The following is a 26,866-nucleotide window of genomic DNA, read 5'->3' as shown; positions in this document are numbered from 1 at the left end:
AATAAAAACAACTTTGCAAAGTTTAAAGAGCTCTGAAACTTTTCCTGACCTGGTTTATCAGGTTGTGATAATGGTAAAATGGGAATTTCTATTAAGACATATTTGTACCTAGGGACAAAAAGCTCTTCATTAATCTGCCTAAAATTAAGTCTGCTGCTGCAATCTCCTTAGTAAAGGTATAATCAAATTAGCTGAGGGTGTATTCCTGGCAAACCCACAGCCAGGAGATCACCACTCAGACTAAACATAGATCCACAGCTTCAGTCCTGAAAGTATTAGCTGCAATCGCTTATTGTGTATATCTGTGTCCAACTGGGAGGCTATTGTGATCATGTACAAACACATACGTTACAAAATCTACTTTAAATTAGATTTCCTTAGAAGCTTTTTCAGGACTGACGCATCACCTGACTGATTTGCTGTACATACAAAACTCCCAAACACATGTCCCAAGGGCAGTTTTGATTCAACTTGAAGAAATTGGAATTGCAACAATAACCTGAATTCTGATGTTTTCTAACTTCTGAAAGCTTGACTTTGCAACCTTATCTTTCTTTTCATGGATTTTTTTAATGAAACTGGAAAAAAAAAAAAAAGAAGAATTCCATTCTGTGGAACCATGTTGACCCCCACTTGGGTCACTGTCAGGGCTGAGACATGTAGATCCACAGCACAGTTCTCTACCAGAGCTAACAGAGTAACTGGTAGTACTAAGCTATTATCTTCCACTTGGATCATGTACTACAGGAGGGATGAGATGCACTTTGTCAGTGGGTTTCACAACTATTTGCTGATAGCAGAAGAGCTCTTGAGTAGAGCTGGTTGGAAAAATTATGACAAAACATTTTTTTTCATCAGAATTTTACTGATTTGTCTAAATGTTTTGTGGAGACAGTTTGATTTTCACAACGTTCTGAAGGAACCCAGGCAGGCTTCTGACAGAACTCAGCCTTTCAGGCAGGTTTCCATTGTCTGGAGGGAAACACTCCCCTCTGTTTGGGATTCACAGTGAGGAACCCACTCCTGGAGTTAGGCACCTAACTCTCACTCACAAAAAAATGAGACAGTGTTACCCCTCTTTTCCTTGTAACATTTAGACCACTGGTTAGAGCACTCACCTGAGAGGAGGGAAACTCAGGTTCAAATCCCCATTTACCTGATGTAGAACAGGGATTTGAACTCAAATGTGACCCAAGGACCTCCTGATGCCAGCTGGCAGAGGGTACAGGAGTGTATAAGAGGGATCCCCTGGGTCTGGTGTTTACATTCTAGTTCACCAAAGAATGTCATGTATGGTTTCTACTGAAAGCCTGTGTCACAGTAGTCTAACATTAAGCAGAGTTGTTCTAAGGTGTAGCTAGTAAGCTGTGGTGTATTGTTCCTTTGGAAATAGAGGATTTAGTAATTCTGTGAGTGCCCAGTGGATAAGGGGTTGGACACTTCAAAAGGACTCTTTGGATTGGAGAGTATCTGTTGCTAACCTGGATGAAGGATAGTGGAGCCCACATGGACTAAGAGGGGAGTACTGTGGCAGGGACTATTGCGATGCTGACCTCTGGTAGGCATAGACAAGGCTCCCTCACACTAAGGGCAGGTGGTAGTGAGATGTCTCACAATATCCCCAAGAAGGGTCACAATGGCGCAGATGGTGGTATCTACACCAGTTTGCTGTTCAGCTAAAGATCACACTTCAGGCACTTATATACCAGATAATATAGTTACTGAGAGAGTCACAAGTGAGAAGGTTGGAAACAAGTAAAGAAAAAGGTTATGGTCTGTTATTTTCTGTTCGGTTATTTTGGATGAAAGAACTAATACAGAGCAGTGCATAATGAGTAAGCAAGAATCTTACTCCAAACTAAACAGGCAGCAGCTGGAGCAGTAGCATGCAGCTTGGGAAATAGATGCTGAAGCGAAAATCATTGACAAATTGAGATTTTTTGCTCATGGAGCAAGATGTTACTCTTTTTTTTTTTTTTTTTTAGCTCTATTCTGAACTAGCCTTGGAGCTGCAGCAGCAGTGTACCAACATTCAGTGTCTCACACCTGTTGAGAAGTGGGTCGCCATTGGCATTTGGAAGCTGGCCACCCTCAAATGTTACTGATCGGTAGCCAACCAATTTAGTATAGGGAGATTGACTGTTGGGATTGTCATAGAGGTATGTGCTGCTTTGCAGAAGATATTGTTCTGCTGGGTTGTAATGCTTGGTACATTACTTATGGCTCTGCATGCCTGGGGTCCCTGAAATGTATTAGGATTATGGGTCCCATCAATTTGTCCCATCATTTGCCCCCTGCACCAGAGCTCAAAGTTTATAAACAGAGGGATATTTCTACATGGTGCTCCAGAGACTATCATGGCAGGTTCACAAACATAAATGCAGGGAGTTCTGGAAAAGTCCATGATGCTAGGATCTTTTGGAACTCGTGCATACCTGTTTACTTTAATGAATCATGAAGACTTTGTCCTGTTTTATTAATTTGATGGACTAAATGGGCCCAGAGAGTCAAAAGTGTTAATATGACACTGTCACTGTCCAACATAAAACCGTGTTAAGCAATGTTAACCTTAAGATCTGCTATTGTGTGGCCAGCATATTCAGCATAGTCAGCTATTGTGAGAAGCATGTTCTCACCAATAACTGCACACCGCACCATAGTAACTCTAGTTCAGGAACCAATCCATGCAACAAACCTCAATGCCAACTCTACCCACATATCTACACCAGCGACAGCATCACAGGACCTAACCAGATCAGCCACACCATCACCGGTTCATTCACCTGCACGTCCACCAATGTAATATACGCCATCATATGCCAGCAATGCCCCTCTGCTATGTACATCGGCCAAACTGGACAGTCTCTACGGAAAAGGATAAATGGACACAAATCAGATATTAGGAATGGCAATATACAAAAACCTGTAGGAGAACACTTCAACCTCCCTGGCCACACAATAGCAGATCTTAAGGTGGCCATACTGCAGCAAAAAAACTTCAAAGGACCAAACTACAAAGAGAAACTGCTGAGCTTCAGTTCATCTGCAAATTTGACACCATCAGCTCAGGATTAAACAAAGACTGTGAATGGCTTGCCAGCTACAAAACCAGTTTCTCCTCCCTTGGTTTTCACACCTCAACTGCTAGAACAGGGCCTCATCCTCCCTGATTGAACTAACCTCATTATCTCTAGCTTGCTTCTTGCTTGCATATATATACCTGCCCCTGGAAATTTCCACTACATGCATCCGACGAAGTGGGTATTCACCCACAAAAGCTCGTGCTCCAAAACGTCTGTTAGTCTATAAGGATTCTTTGCTGCTTTTACAGATCCACACTAACACAGCTACCCCTCTGATAATTTGATTTACGACCAATAATTAATATGTTAATCTTTCTACACATGCATTATACCTAATACCTATACACACACACACACATTCATATCCATCACATGTTCTGCAGCTGCTGCATAGTTACCAGTCCTGCAGATAGCTTGAGTTCGTGGTTTGATTTTGCAGCTTGGGTTCGTAGCTTGGGCGGCTAACTGGCCAGGAAAGCCGGGCACAAGGACGAGCTGGGTCTCTGTTGGGCATGCACCGATGCCCGTCCATGTTGGCAGCAGAACGTTACCCTCCAAAGTCTTCCATCTCACTCATCCTTTTTCTAAGCTTTTGTTTGAATTCAAGTCTATAAGTTTTGCTGTGTCACGCTGCCTCTGGGTTTGGTGATTGATCACCCGTCAATTGCAGGCGTGACTTTCAGCCTCAGACCTGGCTTTGATCTTCCTTCTATTGTACCTTTTCTTTTTAGGGTGGACTCTTCTTATTTTGTTAGGGCTCTTGTCTGCATCTTCAGCCGTTGGTGTTCGAACTTTATTTCATCAGGACAGGCCGGGGCTGGAGGTTGATTCCATCATCCATACGTACCTCATTCACACATCTAAACTAACTAATAAGAGTACAGCAGGATTTGCAAAATGAAGGTTAGAGGAAGCTTTCACAAAATGGAGTGAGCGTTTTAAAATGGGGTTTGAATTCAATATGGAAAACAGTGAACAGAAGTTACAATATAGACAAGTGTAGTGGATGGCAAACCGTAAACAGAAGTTATATTGATAAAGTGAACAATAAAAACGATTTCATTCATCAGTTCTATACACAGAGCATGCACACCTGATTGGAATGGACGTGAACACTACATCTCAAAGAACAACAGTTATGAGAAAGTGAGTAACCGTTTTTTCTTACAGTTAAGCTTACAAGTAGGGTAAATGTGTAGGCTCAATTATTACAACAGCCCCCAGGACCTCTCATTATTAATGGTGTGAACATTGCTCCTGTTATCCTGGGGACCTGTCTTGTCTTCTGTTCCCTGGACAATGAATCCATTTACAGACCACTTGGACAAAAGATAGGAACTGTTTAACTATCACCTCTGTAGTCGCAGAATGACAATTGTCGGAGAAAAACTTAGTTCTCACTTTTTGGCTGGGTGCAGCAGAGTCAGATACTTTATTTTCTCTTTACAATTGTATAGAGGGAGGGAGTGCCCTAGGACACAGGGTTGCCCCAGTCCTAGGCAGGTCTCTTCACAGGTAAACAATTACAGCAAGCATTTATACTTTTTGTTACATACAATAATAAGCGACAGCTGCATTTTGTTTATGCATAGGCCATCTTGATATCTTATTTTTCTCACTTCTATTTAGATGCCAATTTACATTCCTTATTATCGACACAAGGTCACAACAACTTCTCATACAGTTCTTTCCCACTCGCCTCACACAATCCTCGCTTCTACAAATCTCACGTTAGTAGGGTTACAGCTAGCCTAACTCTTGCTAACAGAGACTGTCATGCATTGAAACCCCCTACAAATCCCTGTCAGTTCTTTCTCTACTTCCACACAGTGCAGTGTTCATTTGGCTGTCTGAAAGCAAGAAGGTGATGTTTTAGGGCTGGGTTAGAAGCTGAAGAACAAAACTTTCCTGGGATTATAGCTGCATGTTGTACTTTGCAGAATATTCATGAGTAAGGGAGAAAGGGAGAAACAATGGGTGGAAGCCTGAAGTGCAGAGACTTACTCAGGGGTCATCCACTATAAAGTATAACCCCCCCCCCGCCCCCGCCCAATATTCTCAGGTATGCCTGTGATGGGTAACCTGCCATTCTGGGGAGTGCCATCTGATGTACTGGGGTACCACTGAGCCCACCTATTCCACCAGCCTATGCTCCCTTACACTGTCTTGCTGAGCCAGGCCACCAAGCTTCCTCCAGCACATACACAGATAGGGACACACCCAGCTGCAGAAAGAGACAGACACTGAAATCAGCTCTAGATGGGAAGACTAAGAAAGGGAATTGCCCAAGACTCAAGTGCACACCCCCTCTGGGGTGCAAACCCAAAACTGTATTGTCTTGCACTGAACAGAGAACTGTACAGTGCAAGCTTATTGAAATTCGCCTCCTCCCTCAGCATGGAGGAAGATATGCACAGCTTTTTGCCTCCCAGTTATGAATTTCACAAGCTGGTTTTAGAGAAAACAAAAACAAGCTTATTAACTACACAAGATAGATTTTAAGGGATTATAAGTGATTCCAAACAAATCAAAGCAGATTACTGAACAAATAAAACAAACATGCAAACTAAGGCCTGGTCTACACTACGCGTTTATACCGATTTTAGCAGAGTTAAACTGATTTAATGCTGCACCCATCCATACAACGGGGCCCTATATATCGAAATAAAGCGCTCTTTAAACTGGTTTCTGTACTCCTCCCTGACAAGAGGAATAGCGCTGAAATCGGTATTACCATATCGGATTTGGGTTAGTGTGGCCACAAATTGACGATATTGGCCTCCGGGCGGTATCCCACAGTGCACCACTGTGACCGCTCTGGACAGCAATCTGAACTCAGATGCACTGGCCAGGTAGACAGGAAAAGCCCTGCGAACTTTTGAATTTCATTTCCTGTTTGCCCAGCATGGAGAGCTCACCAGCACAGGTGACCACGCAGAGCTCATCAGCACAAGTAACAATGCAGTCTCCTGAGAATTGAAAAAGAGCTCCAGCAGGGACCGCACGGGAGGTACTGGATCTGATTGCTATATGGGGAGAGGATTCTGTGCTAACAGAACTCCGTTCCAAAAGACGAAATGAAAAAACATTTGAAAAAATTTCCAAGGCTATGTTGGAGAAGGGCCACACCAGGGACTCAATGCAGTGCAGAGTGAAAGTTAAGGAGCTCACACAAGCCTACCAGAAAACCAAAGAAGCAAACGGAAGGTCCAGGGCAGGGCCGAAAACATGCCGCTTCTACGCTGAGCTGCATGCAATTCTAGGGCGGTCCGCCACCACTACCCCACCCCGTCCGTGAATTCCAAGGTGGGGTTGGTAATCTCAGCCGTGCCTGAGGATTCTGAGGACGGGGAAGATGAGGAGGAGGAAGAGGAGGACGAGCTTGCAGAGAGCACACAGCACTCCATTCTCCCCAACAGCCAGGAGCTTTTTCTCACCCAGACGGAATTACCCTCCCAGTCCTCCCAAGCCACTAGCCCAGACAATGAAGCCATGGAAGCAACCTCTAGTGAGTGTACCTTTGTAAATATAAAACATGATTTAAAAGCAAGCATTTTTTAATGATTGATTTGCCCTGAGGACTTGGGATGCATTCGCGGGCAGTACAGTTATTGGAAAAGTTTGTTAACATGTCGGGGGATGGAGCGGAAATCCTCCAGGGACATCTCCATGAAGCTCTCCTGGAGGTACTCCAAAAGCCTTTGCAGAAGGTTTCTGGGCAAGGCAGCCTTATTCCGTCCACCATGGTAGGGCACTTGACCATGCCATGCATGTAGCAAGTAATCTGGTATCATTGCATGACAAAGCCTAGCTGGGTATGGTCCCAGTGATTGCTGGCATTCAAGCAACATCCGTTCTTTATCTCGCTGTGTTGTCCTCAGGATAGTGATATCGTTCATGGTAACCTGGTTGAAATTCAGGAATTTAATTAAGGGGACAGAGATGGCCATTCCTACTGGGCTGTTTGCCTGTTGCTTAAAAGAAATCCTTCCCTGCAGGTAGCCCAGTGGGGGGATGGAAGGGGGGGAATGGCACTGAGCTTTTTCGCGTTTGGCTAGCAGGGATCTTCCCTGCTACCAGCCATGCGGTGGTCGGGGGGAAGGGGGGTGATTAGCAGTGATCTTCCATGATACCAGCCACATGGTGTGGGGAGGGGTAAAGCGATCATCCCAGAGAATTGGATGAGGGGGTGGTTTCTGCTCCTGCATGTTAACAGGAAAGAAGCAGCACTGAATGGGCTTTGCTTGGTATTTGGGAAAGGAGGGCACTGTGTATATGAAGGCTGCAGAAGACGAAAGACAATGGCTTACCATTGCTGCATGCAAGCTGAATTCTGCTGCCCGGACCTGCGTCTGTGAGATCTCTAACACCAGAGCCGCAGGCACTCAATATTAAGATGCAAAATCCGACCTTGTAGTGAAATCACATGTGCTATGTAAGGTGAATAGTGTTGTTCACTGTGAAAGAGTATAACCATTGTTCTGTAAAATGTATCTTTTTAAATACTTCTCTCCCTTTTTTACCTCCCTCATGCAGCTGCAAATTTTTCAAGCCTCCCCACTCCAACCCGAAGGCTATCTCAGATAAGGCGGAGGAAAAAAAAGACGAGACTAAATGTTCTCAGAAATCATGGAAGTAACCTGCAATGAAAGAGCTAATCTGAATGAGTGGAAGGACATGGTATCGAATTACAGGAAAGATGCCAGTGAACGTGAGGACAGGAGGGACGCTCAAGAAGAGAGGTGGCGCCAGGAAGATCAGAGGTGTAGGCAGGAAGATATGCGGTGGCGGGATGCAACTCTGGGGCTGCTGTGTGATCAAACTGACATCCTCCGACGTCTGGTGGAGCTTCAGGAACAGCAGCAGGGTCACAGAGTGCCACTGCAGCCCCTGTGTAACCACCCTCACCACTCACCATGTTCCATATCTTCCTCACCCAGACGTGTAAGAACGCGTGGGGGAAGACTTTGTGCACCTGCCCACTCCACCCCCATGGACAGCCCAACCAAAAGGCTGTCATTACTTTGAAATATTTTTAGTGGCCTTTTTCTTCCCTCCTATCCTCCTCCCAAACCACATCCGGGATACCTTGTCAGTTCTCTCCCTCTTTTTATAATGACTTTTAAATAAAGAATACATGATTTTTAAATGATAGTGACTTTATTTCCTTAAGCAAGCTGTAATCGAAGGGGGAGGGTGGGTTGCTTACAGGGAATGAGTCAATCAAGGGGGGGGATTCATCAAGGGGAAACAAACACAACAGTCACACCGTACCCTGACCCGTGATGAAACTCGTTTTCAAAGCTTCTCTGATGCACACTGCTTCGTGGTGTGCTCTTCTAATCGCCCTGGTGTCTGGCTGCACTTAATCAGCGGCCAGGTGATTTGCCTCAGCCTTCCACCCACCATAAAGGTCTCCCCCTTACTCTCACAGAGATTGTGGAGCACACAGCAAGCAGCAATAACAAAGGGGACATTGGTTTGGCTGAGGTCTGAGCAAGTCAGTAATGTGCGCCAGCGCGCCTTTAAATGGCCAAATGCACATTCTACCACCATTCTGCACTTACTCAGCCTGTAGTTGAACAGCTCCTGACTACTGTCCAGGCTGCCTGTGTATGGCTTCATGAGCCATGGCATCAAGGGGTAGTCTGGGTCAACCAGGATAACTACAGGCATTTCAACATCCCCAACTGTTATTTCCTGGTCTGGAAAGTAATTCCCTTGCTGCAGCCGTTTAAACAGAGTAGTGTTCCTGAAGATGTGAGCGTCCCACGTGGCCATCCCACGTGGATGTTGGTGAAATGTCCCTTGTGATCCACCAGTGCTTGCAGCACCATTGAAAAGTACCTCTTGCAGTTTACGTACTGGGTGCCCTGTTGCTCTGGTGCCAAGATAGGGATATAGGTTCCATCTATCGCCCCCCCCACAGTTAGGGAATCCCATTGCAGCAAAGCCATCCACTATGTCCTGCACTTTTCCCAGAGTCACAGCCTTTTGTAGCAGCAGCTTAATGATTGCTTTGGCTACTTGCATCACAGCGGCCCCCACAGTAGATTTTCCCACTCCAAATTGATTCCCGACTGACCAGTAACTGTCTGGCATTGCAAGCTTCCAGAGGGCTATTGCCACTCACTTCTCAACTGTGAGGGTTGCTCTCATCTTGGTATTATGGCATTTCAGGGCAGGGGAAAGCAAGTCACAAAGTTCCATGAAAGTGCCCTTACACATGTGAAAGTTTCGCAACCACTGTGAATCGTCCCAAACCTGCAAAACTATGCGGTCCCACCAGTCTGTGCTTGTTTCCCAAAATCGGCGTTCAATGGCTAGAACCTGCTCCATTACCAGTAGGATCTCCAAAGCGCAGGGGCCCGCGGTTTGAGAGAATTCTGTGCCCATGACCTCATCACTCTCGTCACCGTTCTGCCGTAGCCGCCTCCTCCTCGCCTGGCTTTGCAGGTCCTGGTTCAGCATAGACTGCACGAGAATGCGCGAGGTGTTTACAATGTCCACGATTGCGGTCTTGATCTGAGCAGGGTCCATGCTTGCTGTGCTATGGGGTTTGCACAGTTCACCCAGGAAAAAAGGTGCAAAATGGTTGTCTGCTGCTTTCACGGAGGGAAGGGTGAGGCTGTACCCAGAACCACCCGCAACAATGTTTTTTGCCCCATCATGCACTGAGATCTCAACCCAGAATTCCAAGGGGCGGGGGAGACTGCAGGAACTATGGGATAGCTACAGGATAGCTACCCACAGTGCAACGCTCCGGAAATCAACGCTAGCCTTGGTACATGGACGCACACCGCCGAATTAATGTGCTTAGTGTGGCCGCGTGCACTCGACTTTATACAATCTGTTTTACAAAACCAGTTTATGTAAAATCGTAATAATCCCGTAGTGTAGACGTACCCTAAGCTTAATACACTAAAGAAACTGGTTACAAGTAGTAATTTCTCACCTTAAATGTTGTTTTAAACATTTCTTTCACAGGCCAGACACTTTTTCCAGCCTGGGATCAGCTCTTCTCCCCCCTTTTGTCTTTGTTTCTTAGATGTTTCCAGCAGTCACCCTGGGTGGGGATTCAGAGAAAAATGAACCCTGTTTAAATCACTCCCTGGCCTTAAATAGGTTTTACATACGGCAAGAACCCTTTGTTTCCCCTGCCCTCAGTGGAAAAATACTGGTATTCTATCATGGAATCCAGTACCAGATGCCATGATCACATGATTCTGCAGTGTCAAAGCAGCCATAAGTTAATGGTTGTTTGTGGCATCCCAGGAAACTTCTCAGGAAGGTGGGAGAATAGTATCTTCAAAGACCTATTGTTCTCCCTAATGGCCCATCCAGACTGATTGCATTCTGTCTGGTGGGCATTCCCCAGGTGTAGACCCACTTGTAATTGATATAGTCAATATTTCTAACTTCAGATACAGAAATGATACATGCATACAAATATGAAAATCGTATTCAGTAAATTATAAACCTTCCAATGTTACCTCACAAGACCCATCTTGTGTATCAAAATACATCTTAGATATGCTATAATTATATTATAACAATATTCCTGTGAAGGATATGGGGTGTAGTGTTACAATGCCTTTTGTTCTTGAGTCTGAAGCCTTAAAATGTGCAACTGTATATCCAGCTGTTATTGAGGGTTGTGCAGTGGATTGGATCATAAGCATTGCAGTTGTTTTATGGGATGTAGAGGGGGAAAATTGTGCCACTCCTTATTTTATCTTGGCTATGCTTTTACACTTGAGTAAAAGGCTATGGAAAATTATGGTTTTCTTGTGTACCTTGCATTGTAGCTTATTTATTAATTTGTAGTAGTTTATTGCATAAATGATTCCATTAAACAGCAACCAAAATATAAAATGTTGTGAGACTCATGATAAAATATCTAGAATTGACAATACTGCTCAAATACACTGAAAAAGAGAAAACAACACAGGTCATTACCTAGTGGCAGCAGGGGGAGAGAAGGAAGGTAGGTCTCAGGATTAGGTTATGTAACCCACACCCACTCAGTGAGGCTTGCTCTCCCTTCATGGTGGTGGATCTGGCATGTGTGGAAGCTTGACAAGCCATCTATTCAGTGGCCTCCTCTGCCCAGGTCAACTGGGTCAAGAACTCTGGTCTGATGGTCTGGGATGGGTGACACGCAGACTCCCTCCCACCCATGCTTTGTACCATTCTGTATGGTGTGGATCCATTGCTCTATCTGGGTGTATATCTTTCTGCCACCAATCCCTCCCCATTGGAGACTTGGACCAGTGTAGAAGCCAGGGTGTCTGACCTGTTGCAGAGGTGGATGGGGCTGCTCCTCTGCCTTCCTTTCAAGGGAGGGCACTGGTACTCAACAAGCTGGTTCAGTCCATGCTCTGGCAACAGTTCAACAACTTGAGCCCACCCTTAGGACTCCTGAACAGCCTCCGATGAAGGTCCTGGAGTTTTTTTGGCCAGGGCTGCACTGGGTCTCTGCAGGTATTTTGAGCTTCCCCCTGAGGGAGGGAAAACAAGACCTGGTCTTCAGCCACAGCCAGGTCCATTCATTCCACCTCCATATCCTTCAGAGTTTCCTTTATAGTGCAGGTAGTCTGGCATGGAGCATACTGGTGCACACCTTCCTCCACCAACTTTCAGGGCTCCAATATGACTGGCAGCTCTTTTATCTCCACCCGAGAGGTCTCCCAAGACTTCTTTGAGCTGCTGGTCTTTTACCAGGACTGCCTGAAGACCTGGAACTAGTTTCAACAACCAGGTCCATGGCAGCCACTGAGAGGGACAACTTCCTGGAAGAACCTCTGCTGCACAACCCCATTTATATATGTAGGTGGTAGAATCCCTCTTGGTGTGCTGGAGGTTAGTCCTGGCTGATGGCACAAGAATCTGAGACCTCCTGGACTACAGTCAGAGGGACTGGGTGGACTCTGTGGCACTCAGCCAGTGCATGTGTTTGTCCACACTGAGGGCTCCCTAGCATGTTCCAGGAGATGAGGACAGCCTTGCCTCCTCTTTCTTTTCCTTTCCTTGAACAGGAACTGCAGGAAAGTGCTTTCTGCCCACCCCTCACCCCAAGTCCTGAGGAATTTGTGTTTAGGCCCCTGCAGTGTGATCTTGCCTGACCATCCCTGATGCACTATCTGTGTTAGCAGCATAATATCCAGCCAGTCTGCCTCCAAACCACACCCAGAGAACATCTGTACATGCTTGTGCTTCATACCATTCACTTGCTCACCCTTGTTTCCCACCCTGACGCCAACTTGCTACCTGAGGAAGGTGAAAAGGCGCATTGGGGCACCCTGTACTCCACTCTGGTTCCATGGCTTGCTGGTGATATTAGCAGGTGGCTTCTCCATAAAGTTGTGAGCACTGGTGTGTACCTGGTGTAGTTCATGAACTCTCCTGACACCTTCCCCTTTTTCAGAAGACGACCTTGGCACACATCTATATAGGGTGTGTCAGGTTGCATCCCTACTCTGACTCCTCCAGAACCTCCTCATCTACTTCCTCCGGGTGCTGACCAAAATGGCCATTCATCACACCAGGAGGAGGAAGTTCTGTTTATTTCTTAGGCAATCTGCTTTGATCTGTACACTCACTACTTATAATCACTTAAAATCTATCTTTCTGTAGTTAATAAATTTGTTTTATATTTTTTTACCTATCCAGTTGTCCAGTGAAAGCTTCATAAGCCAGGAGAGCAGAGGGTAAGCTGCATCTCCTAGAATGACTGAAAAAGATCCTTCCTGTCACCATGGACTTTTCCAGGTAGCCCCACATAAATATTGGTGAACCTTTCCTGACGATCAACAAGGCCTTGCAGTATCATGGAGAAATACCCATTTCTGTTGATGAACTCCAAGGCCTGGTGTTGGGGGTGGGGGGCAAAGAGTAGGCACATGAATCTCATCAATGAACCCTCTGCAATAAGGGAACCTTAACCATGCAGTCATTAATAGCTGCCTGCACATTGCCTAGTCTTATGACATGGGAGGACAGCATCTTCTTGATACTAGCATACACCTTCATTACAACAGCCCTGACAGTTGATTCTACTGCCACCAAACTGGTTAGCAACTGACTGGTAGCAATCAGGAGTGGCAAGTTTCCAAATGGCAATAGCAATGCATTTCTCCATACTGAGGGCTGTCATGTGTGGAGGTCTGCTGCTGCAGCTTAAGGGTAAGATCTGCACAGAGTTCTAAGAAAGTGGCTTTTAAGATCCTGAAGTTCTGCCTTCCACTGCTGGTCATCGGAGGTCTAGATTACTACCCTGTCCCACCAGTCATTATTAGCTGACTGAGCCAAATGCAGTGCTCCACCATGAGACACTGTTCCAGGAAAAGATGTAAGTAAGAGAAGTGTCTGTTGTTGCATCCTTAGGGGGTCTTATCACCCTGGTTCTACGGTCACTGCGTGTCTTTAGATAGTCTACCAGTAGTCTGTTTATATTCATGAGTATGTGAGGATTACAGCGATCATCTGCATTTCTTCCATGCTGCCTGACAGTGCTTTAAAAATGGCACTCAATCATAGAAACAGGAAGGATGATTAGGTGAGGTAGGCAGGCTATCCATCTCTAGTATTCCCTTTGGTGTGTGCCTCCTTGCAGTCAGAGTAAAACAAATAAAAAAAGTCAATATGCTTCTGCAGCCCGCAAAAAAACAGAGTCCTACAGCTTCAGGAAGCCAAGGATGGAAGTATCAGCTCTTCTCCTTTCTGAGAAGGCCTGGACAGTCAAGGCTCTCCAGCCATTTCCCCAGTCAGCAATCTCTTTTTCCAGGAGCCAGGGAGCTCACAGTTACAGTCCTGCTTCTTCAGAGTGCCCCTCCCCCCACACACATCCTGAGCAGGCTCCCTTTTAGGTATCCACCCATCTCAGGCATACAAGTGCATTGGATTGAGGCAGATTGTGCCCAGAGATGCTCTAATGCCTTTCTGACTGGGGTGAAGTGGGGATCTGCCGTACCACATAGTGAAACAAGGAGTCACGGAAATTATTTTGTTTGACTACAAACTCCATAATTCCATTACTTTCCAGTAAAAATATCAGAATGCAGAGCTCAAAACATCTCAGAAGGCATGCAGCAGAGCTGCAGAACAATATACCATGGGAAACCTGACCAGAATGCTGAGCACTCATTGTGCTGTGCTGCATGGCCACATAGATATAACGCAACATTAACTTGGTCACAAGATAACAATGTGGTGTGCATGAGCTGATTGAGCAATGGTTGTTGCAGATCACTTAATACAGAAAAACAAAATGTGTGCCAAGTTAAAAGTGTAGACACACCCAGAGTCTGAACACTCTGTTCTGGCAACCCCATGCAAATCAAGAATATGCTTAGAAAACCTATAGGCTGCTGATGCTAGTATTTGTTTGTATTTGTACGTGGGCAAGTTTTCCATTGTAGACAGTTACATATGCAGTCATTTTGTATAAACAAATGTGGATTGCTCAGCTTGTGTTCTCTTCTGGTTCCCAATCAGGGTATTTGCGATCTATTTTATTTACCTCTTGGGATGGGTTGTGTTTATGGCTCTGAGACTGTATATCACACTGACCTGTGTGTGTGAGAGTAACAGAAACACCAAGTATCAGAGGGGTAGCCATGTTAGTCTGGATCTGTAAAAGCAGCAAAGAATTCTGTGGCACCTTACAGACTAACAGACGTTTTGGAGCATGAGCTTTCTTGGATAAATACCCACTTCGTCTGAAACACGTTATTTTGATATAGTGGGTGATCACTGGCACACTATACTGTCAGTTTCTCAATGACTGGTCGGTGGACCAGTGCCAGTCTGTGCAGCCTCCTTGCCAGTGCCTGAGAGTTTCCTGACACAGAATATTAATATTTAAAATGTAAAGGTTTTTTGTATTGCATTTTAGATGACTGTATTCATTCAATTATTTCTGAACATTAAAAAATAAACTGATTGAGCTGACATTGGTTGCCATGGTGCTGATATGAAAAGCACATTAGTTCACATTTGTTGAAAGGAAGTAATTAACAGAAAGCAGCAAGCAAAATTTAAGTTCTAGTAAAGCGTTTACTTAGCTAAATCAGATAATGTCATTGTCAAAGCAGTTACCTCTGAATCTATTTTTCAGAACTAACAAAAGTTCAGAAAAACAGAATAGAGATGTGAGTGTCTCTGAACATGATAAGGAAGAAGGATTAGAAAAGAAAAGGAAACATTCAGCCTTCAATCAAAAATATGATTAGTCTTAATTAAGTGTGGGTTTGTTGCAAGTAGGGCTGTTGTTTAATCGCTATTAACTTACACAATTAACTCAAAAAAACTAAATGTATTTAATCACAATTTTAATTGCACTGTTAAACAATAGAATACCAATTGAAATGTATTAAATATTTTGGATGTTTTTCTACATTTTCATATATATCATATTCTGTGTTGTAATTGAAATCAAAGTGTATATTATTTTTATTATAAATATTTGCACTGTAAAAATGATAAATAGTATTTTCAATTCACTTCGTACAAGTGCAATCTTTGTCATAAAAGTGCAATTTACAAATGTAGATTTTTTTGATTACATACCTGCACTCAAAAACAAATCAATATAAAACTTCAGAGCCTGGAAGAGTCCATTCAGTCCTACTTCTTGTTCAGCCAATCGCTAAGACAAAAAAAAGTGTTTATATTTACAGAAGATAATGCTGCCCTCTTCTTATTTACAATGTCATCAGAGAATGAGAACAGGTATTTGCATGGCATTTTTGTAGCTGGCATTGGGACCCGAACCCTCACCCTAACCCTTCCAGAGCACTGCAAATTTATAAGAATCCTTCTCACTGTGCCTGTATCATCCTGAACTGCAGAATGCTTATTCTACAGCTTCAGAAGACTTAAAAATTATCTCCAGTTATCAATGGATCAGACACAACTGAATAATGTAGCTGTTCTTAATGTGCATCAAGACCATACCAGGGAACTAGATGTAAATAAGATTGCTGACTGTTTCATCCAGAAAGCTACGGTGAGACATAATGTCTTTAACTAGGACATTAGCGAAGACAGCTTGTAGGTGACTGCAATGATTTTAATATACTATAATTCATGATAATGTAATTATTTAGTTCATAACAATTTGATCATTAAAATAGTAAAGATACCAATGATACCCACATTCAATAACTAGAATATAAAAGAAGTGTATAAATATGCTGAAAATAGCCTTCCTCCCAACTGGCAGAGTGCCTCTTTCTCCCTTCACCCAGACACACATACCTCTTTGACAGCACCCACCAGCAAAAACAAAAGGCAGCGCCTATGCCTATGAATGCTCATTTCATGAAGATCTACTCTGCTGTAAAGAATTGCCACAAAACACAACAGGTGCAGAAATCTTCTAGGTCCTAAATGAGTATGTGACAGGACACGGACTTTGGTGGGACCGCTGTGTTGGAATTTGCACTGACAGAGTGGCTGCAGTGACAGGCAGACATTCTGGTGTAGAGGCAAGAGTGAGGGAAATTGCACTAACTGCTCAAGCAACACTGCTTTATTCATCGAGAGGTCTTGGCAGCCAAGAAATTGTCTCCAGAGCTTAATGATGTCCTCAGTACAGTTGTTAAAATTGTGAATTTTGTTAAATCAAATGGACTCAATTGTCACATATTTGCTACAATGTGTTGAGAAATGGGGTCAGAACTTATTCTTATATGCTGAAGTGCAGTGATTATCCCATGGCAAAGTATTAAACCGAGTATGTGAACTGTGACGTGAACTTGAAGCCTTTCTGTCTCAAAAGAAGTATCCTCTGGCACCATACTTTCAGGATTTACAATGGCTCGCCAAACTTGCATATTTGGCAGATATATTTTGTCACTTCAATCAGTTCAATCTCTCTATGTTGAGTGTCTTTGTATTGGATGACAAGATCATGGCCTTTAAAAAAAACTCTCCAAGTCTGGAAAGAGAGAGTCAGGAGTGATTGTTATGACATGTTCCCATCTTTTGCATTTTCAGATATTGATGACAGTAAAGATGTGGATCTGCCTCGCCTATGCGAAATAATTGCATTCCATCTAAAATCAACTCTTCAAAGGTTCAAGGACTATTTATCATCAGACTCTGATCCACAAAAAGGAAAACAATGGGTTCATGATCCATACTCCTCTCTAGAAACTGAGACCTCTTTGTCACTATCACTGGAGGACAAGTTGCTGGAAATGTCAAGTCATGAGGGTCTGAAGTTACACTTTTATTAAGTGACTCTATCTGTTTTCTGGATCAAAATCAGGAGTGAATACCCACAACTCAATGAACAAGATGTCAAAATTTTGCTCATGTTCCATTCCACATATCTCTGCAAAACTGGATTTTCAGTGATGACTGCAACAAAAACAAAATACAGCAACCGGCTGAGCAGTGGAAAGATGCTCCAAGTGTCCTTGTCAAATATTCATCCCCGGATTGAAAGATTTGTGTCTTCAAGACAGGTATAAACATCTTGTTATCAGTATGGTGAGTGAATCCATCTGATTGTTTATTATTATTTTTTAAAACTAAATCAATTGAATTATCTCTAATGTACAAAATGAGGTATACAGTTATAGACAAAATTATTGGTAACCTGATTTTTAAACATTGTTTCAAATGAAGGGTAACATTTTTCATATCACATAACTAGTTGAACTGTTGGTAAGCAAGTAAGAAGTATCTTACATGCAGATAGTACGAAAAGGCAACTCCTGGCAATACTGAAAAAACAGCAATAAACACCAGTGAAACACTGTTTGCTTTTTGTTTTTTTCCTCCTGCTCTCTCAAACAGTCCATGACAGTTTAGGAAGGCAGCAAACCCTGGGTTCAGAAAGGTTAAGAAACACTACTCTATGTGATGGATTCTCCCACCACTCTGTGATTGTTCCTTTGTCTGACTGCTCACAGCCACCAACTCTATAGATGTCGATGTCCTATAACAGTGGTTTCCAACCTTTTTCATTTGCGGACCCCTAAAAAATTTCAGAGGGAGGTGTGGACAACTTTGAAAATTCTGTCTATGGTCCATGAACTCCTACCATAGAAGTCTTAGACTGAAAACTGACTGAACAGAATTAAACTATAAATGTTGCATATGCTTTGTACGGCATTTGATGCAGTGTGAGAGAGGGTGCTAAACTGTGGGCTTCTATGGTAACAACATTTCTGGTGTTTGACCTGAAGGTGGGAGTATTCACATACTTTTGATTGGTCAGAAAAATGGAATGCCTTTTCTGGGATCTGAAACTCTATTTTCATAGTCCCCTTTCACTGGCTGCTTCAACATAGTTTGTGAACCCCCAGGGGCCATGTACCACAGGTTGAAAGCCACTGTCCTATAACATAGCATTTGTCATACATTATGTTTGCAGAGCTCCTTTCTCATTGCTGACATTCAATCAATAATACCTTCCTTAGTGTCCTCCTTGTTACATTCTCCACCCATTCTTGTATTTGCCCTTTCTTCCATGCTGCTCCTTAAGTTTAGAGCACCCTTCCTCTTCTTGTGTGCCAGCCATGTGCTCTATTCTCACTCAGATGCTCCTTTAAAACATGTATTTTTCTGTCACTTTTCAGTATTAACTCGCCAATTGCCATTTCAAAATGTCTATTAAATATTTAAAAACATCCACCCTGCCTGCATCTTGGGACTAGGACCTACATACCACATTACTGTATATTAGATTATACATCTATACCAGGGTGGGCAAACTTTTTGGCCTGAGGGCCACATTGAGTTTCCAAAATTGTGTGGTGGGCCAGTAAGTGGAGGCTGTGCCTCCCCAAACAGCCAGGCATGGCCCATCCCCTCCCCCATCTGACCTCTCCTGCTTCTCACCTCCTGACCGCTCCCCCGGGACTCCTGCCCCATCCAACTCCCCCTGTTCCCTGTCCCTTGACAGCCCCCAGAATCACCACCACCCCATCCAGCCCCCTCTCCTTCCTGACTGCCCCCTGGGGACTCCTGCCCCATTCAACACTGTTCCCAACCCTCCGACCGTCCTGACCCCTATCCACACCTCCACCCCCTGACCACCACCCCAAACTCCCCTGTCCTCTATCCAACCTTCCCTGCTCCCTTACCACACTGCCTGGAGAGCTGGCGGCGCTGGGTGGCTGGAGCACCAGGACAGGCAGAGCACCAGGACAGGCAGCTGCGCCACGTGGCGGGAGCCAGCCATGCCACTGTGCAGCTCATAGCACCGGGTCAGGCCACGGCTGTGCAGCTGCGCTGCCCCAGGAGCTTGCAGCCCTGCCACCCAGAGTATTGCGCTGGTGGCACAGTGAGCTGAGGCTGCAGGGGATGGGGAACAGCAGCGGAGGGGCCAGGGGCTAGCCTCCTGGGGCAGGAGCTTAGAGGCTGGGCAGGAGGGTCCTGCAGGCTGGATGTGGCCCGTGGGCTGTAGTTTGCCCACCTCTGGTTTATACGATATTGTACACCATGCTCCATGCACTCTGCTGGTCACTGTTCACTTCAGGTACAATTCAAGGTGTTAATAACAATCTTTAAAACTCATCATGGTCTGGGTAAAGTGTAGTTCTACTCTGAAAAAGGGTCTGTAAAGATGGCATCATGGGGTTTCATATTTATTGTCTTTCTGTGACTTTTGTATCAAATGTAACATGAGTTACACTACATTTTTAATTGCCAGCCCTGAAAACTCAGTCTAGGATGTGACAGCCCTGTTCGGGCTCTTTCTAGTTTGTGCATCATCACTAGAAGTAAAAGTTCTGCAGGTTAGTCAAATCATTAGTTGATCTCTGCGGCCTGTGTATCATTAGAGAATGCTCTCAGTGACTGATGCGTAAACCCCATTATCTTCAGTGGTTTACATTAACATATCTGAATAGAAATAGAAATAAGGCCAGGGAGATAACACTGTATCTTTTACTCGACAAACTGCTATGAAGCAGACAAGCTTTGGAGCTTACACAGACTCTGAGGAAGATCTCTGTTTCACTGGAACTCTTGCCTCTTTCCCCAGCAGAAGTTGGCCTAGCAAATGATTACCTCGCCCACCTTGTCTCTCCTTCATTATGTATTGTCCTAGCTAGTAAAGCTCAGAGGGGAATTTACCGGGTGCCACAACTGGTGGCAGCAGGATAGTCTCACTTGACAGCCTGAGCCTGTCCCTCTACAAGCAGCTTCAGGCTAGGGATTCCAGCTATTCTCCCCTGCTCCCACAGGCTCCGGGAAAAGACGAATGGGAGTGATTTTAGCAACGTGGCCCCCTTTAAGAAATAAAGTAGTAAATTGTCCGGCTGGGATTTGATTGACTGCTGGGATAGCCAGTGAGTTGGCTTAGGACCGAAGAGAGCGGGGCAGTCAATGGGCTCTCGAAGGATGGGCTGTAGTTTAGGGAAGTGAAGTTGTGGGTGGCCCTTCGTGAGCCAATGGCTTCCCCAGGGCACGTCCCGGCGGACAGATTAGGGGAAGGGCGCGCCAGAGGCGGGTCGATTCGCTCGCAATACGCAGTTTGGTTATGATAGAGCAGAGCGGGTGCGGCTCAGTAGCTGGCTGGCTTAGCGGGTCTCAGCGCTGAGACAGCGGGTGGGGGAATGGCTCCGCTGCGGGGCCCTAAGGCGGGGATGGAGAAGCTGGAGCCAGGTGCGGGCTTCTCCCCGCGGCGCTTCACCTGGGAGGAGATCGGGCTCCGCACGGGCCGGGGGCACCCGCAGCAGGAGCGGTGGCTGGTGATCGACAGGAAGGTCTATGACATCAGCCAGTTCTACCGGCGGCACCCGGGGGGCGCCCGAGTCATCAGCAGCTACGCGGGGCAGGACGCCACGGTGAGGGGCAGCGGCGTCGGGATTATCAGCGGGGCGGGACAAGGGCAGAACTGGGACCCAGGCGGGCAGGGGATGGGATCGTTGGGTTATCAATCATTGTGTGGGACAGGATGCCACAGCTGGTGGCAGCAGAGGGGAGAGCCCAAGTAATTGGCCTCTGTACGGTCAGGACAGCTGTTGGAGCGCTATAGACAGTGATTGATTTATCAAGGTTACAGGAGGGGCAAGGACTCAGCGGCAGGCTGAGGAGAAAGGTATTTGTCATACGAGAGAGATTTGTGCCTGCAGTCGCACTAAACTTCACAGCGTTTATTTAATCCTTTATATCACTGATAGGTTGGTGACTTCAAGTGACTTCTAGCCGACTGAACTTCCCTATTCAATCTGCATTGGAGTGTGACAGATGTGTCACTTGAGATGGTTTCTGCTGATAGTTGAGTGGCAGAGGAAACTACCTCTCCTAATACTCATGGATAGAAACAAATGTTCTTTTCACTCAGATCTCTCCCTCCTCAGTGTCAGGGATTCTTGTGGGAGAAATAATAACTGGCTGGTAAAACATTCTGCTGTTTTGGGGAACTAGGTGTCACAGGTTGCTTAGAGATGAGTTTCCTGTTTCTGTGGGTGGAAAAGAATCTGTTAACTCTTGGCACATTATGTAGATGTGAAAAGATATCACTGAGCAGACAAACAAAGCCAAAGCCCAATATATTCCATAGGCAGTGCTTCCTGCTCTCAGTCCCTGCTGCCCAGCTGTAGATGTCCCTTTATAAGCCTCTTTAAATCAGTGTCAGACATTCAATTATCTGACATCTTATCATCAGTGCAGACCACAAAAATATCCTTGTAACCCCCTGTTTCAGGGGCCTCCAGTCTTATGTCACCCTCTCTGACTTGGGCAGCTGGCTAGTACCCAACCTGAAACAATCCGAGCAAGATGGTTTTTACTAGCAAAAGGTATTTTTCGAAATTGTTTCTGATTCATCGACCCAGGGGCGACTCCAGGCACGAGCACACCAAGCGCATGCTTGGGGCGGCAAGCCACGGGGGGCACTCTGCCGGTCACCGCGTGGGCAACAGGCAGGCTGCCTTCGGCAGCATGCCTGTGGAGGGTCCGCTGGTCCCGCAGCTTCGGCGGACCTCCTGCAGGTTGCCACCGAATTCGTGGGACCGGGGACCTCCTGCAGGCAAACCGCTGAAGGCAGCCTGCCTGCTGTGCTTGGGGCAGCAAAATGCCTAGAGCCGCCCCTGCATCCACCTGTGACTGAAAATGCAGCTGCATCTTACAACCTACAGTCCCACTGAAATCTTTGGGCTACATTATGGCTGGGTTGCATTTAAATTCTTTGTATTTCTGCTCAGCTTTCTTCATATAAAGGTTTATTTCTTGTTCACCTTTGGAGTGGCTATCTTTTGTTGTTGTTGTTGTTGTTGCTTTCTCCTTGTGGCTCTTTAATACAGAGAACTCCTCTCTTACCCTTTTCTTAAATGGTTCATCATTCATTTTTGTTGCTAAGTGGTACAGTACCAGATCATAGAATATCAGGGTTGGAAGGGACCTCAAGAGGTCATCTAGTCCAACTCCCTGCTCAGAGGGGGACCAATGCCCAGACAGATTTTTACCCCAGTTCCCTAAATGGCCCCCTTAAGGATTGGGCTCACAATGCTGGGTTTAGCAGGCCAGTGCTCAACCCACTGAGCTATCCCTCCTGCAGATGCTGGGGGACTTGTGAAAGAAAAAATGATGTTTAGAAAGGTGCTAAAGATGTCTGCAGTTTCATTGGTTCTTCTGCCTCTTAATTGTGTTTTGGGAGACAAAACTAACAGGTAAAAATGGTGTTCTTCCTGCTTCCCTTTCCAACCTTCCTAAAATAATAATAATAATTAATTTAAAAAATCACTGCTGTTGCACATTGATCTCCTTCATATAAATCACATCTGGTGTTTGGGATATTTTAGCCAATCCAGAGGGCTAGGATATCATTTTTGGTAGATAAATTTCAGAATCTAAACCTCCTCCAATTTTGAAGCATTTTAGAACACTGTTTGTACTTGCCTACCCTGAAAGCTGATCCATACACCCTTAATCTTATCAGCTGTGCACTGCTCCCAGCTGGTTTCACACTGAATAGCTGACAGGTGGGAATCATACATAGGTGCTGGAACTGAGGTGCTGGCGGGGGTGTGGCAGCACCTCCTGGCTTGAAGTGGTTTCCATTTTATATATATAATATAGCTTACAGTTTGGTTAAATGGCTCTCAGCACCCCCACTCTTAAAAATTGCTTCACCATCCCTGGAATTACATTGAGGGTAGCATGAGAAATATAAGAAGGAAGAGGGGCACTATTGATTTAAAGAAATATTCCTTAGAAAAAGTGATAAAATACAAGTCAGGACATACTGGTAAATATCAGACTTACTTCAGAACTGGATGTCACCTCTTCACCACCAATCCTGTATTTATTTGTTTGATTTTTGCCTGTGGGAATAGAAGCAGGAAATAAAAGGAACTGGGGCTCACTGAAGAAGGGTGAGGGGATAGAAGGGATCATGTGTGTTTCCTTCCCTTGTCATTTTCATACAAGATCTGGAAGCTCTCCCCATGGAGGGATGTGTGCAGGGAACTCCCTGCTTACTCTGAGATAGAGGAAGTGGAATGAAGAAGAAAGAGGTAACCAGCAGTCAGCTAATCAGCTTGTGAGGAAGTTGGGTGGCTTTGTGATATGCTGACTGCCTTCTTCTCAGAGGGTGGGCTTTCTCCAAGGGATGTAGTGGAGATTGGCATTCAGAGGAGGCTGTTTTTTTCTCATTGTGATCAGACTGTGTGCTCAACTGTGTGGTGTGTGTGTGTGTGTGTGTGTTTTTTTTTTGTTTGTTTTTGTTTTGTGTTTTTTACAAAAGGAGACTGATCTGAATGTACTTGCTTAATAGCACAATTACTTTCTCTACAGTAACACTAGTATTGCTGGCCAGAGGTAATAAGGAAATCTAAAATAAAATTATTTCACAAAAAAAGTACATGGTCCCTTTAAGACTGTGGCGCATGATTCTTCTTTGTCAGTACTATCGTTTCCAAAATGTGCGTTAGAGACTTTGCCTCCATTAGAGGTTACTGCCACTCTACAGCCGCCAGGTGAATGAAAGGAGGTATCCCAATGGCTAGGGCAGTAGAATGGACTTGGGAACACTAGTTCAAGTTCCTGCTGTCTCAGACTCCCTGTGAGACATGGAGCAAGTTACTTAGGGCTTGGCTACACTGGAGAGTTGCAGCGCCGGTGGTGGCTTTACAGCGCTGCAACTCACTCACTGTCCACACTTGCAAGGCGCATACAGTGCTGTATCTCCCTGGCTACAGCGCTGGTTGTACTCCACCTCGACTTGGAGAATAATGACTATAGCGCTGCTGATGCAGCGCTGCTCCGCCAGTGTGGCCATCAAAAGCGCTGTTACTGGCCTCCAGAGGTATTCGGCAGTATCCCAGAATGCCTGTTCAGCCACTCTGCTCATCAGTTCGAACTCTGCTGTCCTGGCCTCAGGTGACCAAGCGTCAGACCTGCCCTTTAAATGCCCCAGGAATTTTAAAAATCACTTTCCTGTTTGCTCAGCCAGGTGTAGAGTGCAATCAGTGAATCTTTCCAGGTGACGATGGCTCCACGTGGCAAACGAGCCACAGCATGGAGCAATGGCAAGTTGCTGAACCTCATCAGTGTTTGGGGGGAGGAAGCTGTGCAGTCCCAGCTGCGCTCCAGCTGTAGAAATTACGATACCTATGGGCAGATATCAAGGGCCATGCTGGAAAGGGGCCATGACCGGGACACGCTGTAGTGCAGGGTTAAAGTGAAGGAGCTGCGGAGTGCCTACTGCAAAGCCCGTGAGGGAAACTGCTGCTCCAGTGCTGCCCCGATGACCTGCCATTTTTACAAAGAGCTGGACGTGATACTTGGGGGTGACCCCACCTCCACTCCAAGGACCACAATGGACACTTCAAAGCAGGGGCAGGAGGAGGAGGAGGAAAGTGAGAGTGAGGGACTGGGGTGGAGGAGACACCCTGGAGTCCCAGGAGGCATGCGGCCAGGAGCTTTTCTCAAGCCAAGAGGAAGGTAGCCAGTCACAGCAGCCGGTACTTGGTGGAGGACAAGCAGAGGAGCGGGTTACCGGTAAGCGGCTTTAATTTTCAGGATTGAAATTTTTTGCGAAAGGAGGGAGGGTTAGGGCTGCATGCATTCATGCCTAGATGCGGAACAACGCATTGATGTGGTATATCATGTCACGGCAATCGGCCTCTGTAATCTCTTCAAAAGTTTCAGCCAGAGCGTGGGCAATTCACTTGTGCAGGTTTCTTGGGAGAGCCACTGTGGTCCTTGTCCCAGTCAGGCTAACACGTCCGCGCCACTGTGCTGCGAGGGGTGGGGGGACCATTACAAGACACAGGCAAGCTGCATAGGGGCCAGGGTGGAATCCACATTGCAGTAGAATACCCTCCCATGCTTCCCAGGTGACCCGCAACAGCGAGATATCTTCCAGGATAAACTCCTGTGGAAAATGTTGGGATAGTGTTCAGTGTAGGTGCCCCCTGCAGCTGTTTGCTTTCCTCAACGCACAGAAACCCTGAGGACAGTAGAGCCCTGAAGCAATCAGTCCCCCTTACTCACCATTCCGGGGCTCTCGTGGGTTATGTGCGCTCTCTTTGGGATGGGAAAATTATGCTATTGTGAAGACTGTTACCCTCCTTAACTGTGGGGGAATAATTGTCTGATATAAACAATGCTGCCTCTGTTAAGTGTTGCATTTTTGCCTTTACAGATGCAATCTTGACATCTCGGCTGCCTGTGTTATCATCAGCTGAGAGACTTCAAAACCTCCGGAAGAAGCCACAAAAAAGCAAAGAAGACATGCTGCAAGCAGTTATGCAGCACTCTGTCACAGAGAATCAAAAAGTGCAGGACTGGAGGGAAAGGGAAAGCAAGATCCGCCAGAGAAATGCAGCGGACAGGAAGAAAAGCACAAAGCAGCTGATAAGCATCCTGGAGCACCAAGCAGACTCTATCCAGGCACTTGTAGCCATGCAGGCGCAGCACTACCGTGCCCGCCTCCACTGCCACCCTTGTCCCAAAGCTCTTTCCCTTGTGTCCCCATGTCAGCTCAAAATCCCTTTCCCCAGCATCCAGGTTCTTACCACCACCACCAGCTGCCTCCAACACTTGTACGTTCACCAGGCTGCCCTGAGAACTACGACCATTACCCTCTGCACTCAACTCCCCTCACCATGCAGTGTAGCCATCCTGAAGTGCAGCAGTCTTTGCACAGCACTCCAGACAGGACATATTCAAACCTGTGACTGTACAGTTCCCCACCCCACCCCGCTGCCCTTTTAGGTTCCCAAAAACTTGTGTTTGTCAATAAAGTTATTTTCCTTTCAATAAATGAATTCTTGGCTTTGAAAAGAGTCTTTATTATTGCAGAAAGTCAAAGATACCTTAGACCGGGAAAGAAACAGGCACTGCAAATCAGCTTAGCAAACACAGATTCCTATTAACATTGTAACCACTTCACTTCACTCCCCTGCAAGGCACCAAACATTACTGTTGGTTTTCAGCCTCAAATTCCTCCCTCAAGGCATCCCTAATCCTTGCAGCCCTGTGCTGGGCCTCTCTAGTAGTGCTGCTTTCTGGCTGTGCAAATTCAGCATCCAGGCATTGAACCTCAGAAGTCCATGCCTGACTGAATCTTTCACCCTTCCCTTCACAAATATTATGGAGGGTACAGCATGCAGATATAACCACAGGGCTGCTGCTTTCCCCCAAGTCCAGCTTCCCATACAGAGATCACAAGCACCCCTTTAAACGGCCAACATCACAGTCCACAGTCATTCGGCACCAGCTCAGCCTGTAGTTGAACCGTTCCTTGCTGCTGTCAAGGCTCCCTGTGTACGGTTTCATGAGCCACGGCATTAACGAGTAAGCGGGGTCTCCAA

General features: G+C 45.6%; 1 protein-coding gene and 1 long non-coding RNA gene across 14 annotated transcripts in view; both read left to right on the top strand.

Moving 5' to 3' along the window:
- Positions 1 to 26,866, top strand: part of LOC127051048 (acyl-CoA (8-3)-desaturase-like) — a 161,534-nt gene that overhangs the window by 69,686 nt on the left and 64,982 nt on the right. For 5 of the 13 annotated variants that reach the window (XR_007774380.1, XR_007774382.1, XR_007774381.1 and 2 more), the window contains exon 1: positions 17,935 to 20,890. The exons of 1 other annotated variant lie outside the window; for it this stretch is intronic. Coding sequence is in view for 7 of the 12 variants with exons in the window: in XM_050952895.1 (XP_050808852.1) it covers positions 20,660 to 20,890 (231 nt within the window). In the remaining 5 variants the exon portion in view is untranslated. Of the gene's footprint in view, positions 1 to 3,314; positions 4,230 to 12,755; positions 12,855 to 17,084; positions 17,583 to 17,934; positions 20,891 to 26,866 lie in introns of those variants that run through there. 7 more of the 13 variants (XR_007774383.1, XM_050952900.1, XM_050952899.1 and 4 more) reach the window with 4 other exon arrangements.
- LOC127051116 (uncharacterized) lies at positions 20,940 to 26,320 on the top strand. The gene is made up of 2 exons (XR_007774397.1): positions 20,940 to 25,049; positions 25,696 to 26,320. It is a non-coding gene; the product is annotated as an uncharacterized LOC127051116 (long non-coding RNA).

The sequence above is a fragment of the Gopherus flavomarginatus genome, chromosome 5, assembly GCF_025201925.1.
Source record: "Gopherus flavomarginatus isolate rGopFla2 chromosome 5, rGopFla2.mat.asm, whole genome shotgun sequence".
Lineage (NCBI taxonomy): Eukaryota > Metazoa > Chordata > Testudines > Testudinidae > Gopherus > Gopherus flavomarginatus.
Note: the sequence above shows the minus strand (reverse complement) of the source record. Positions and strands in the feature narration are given on the sequence as shown.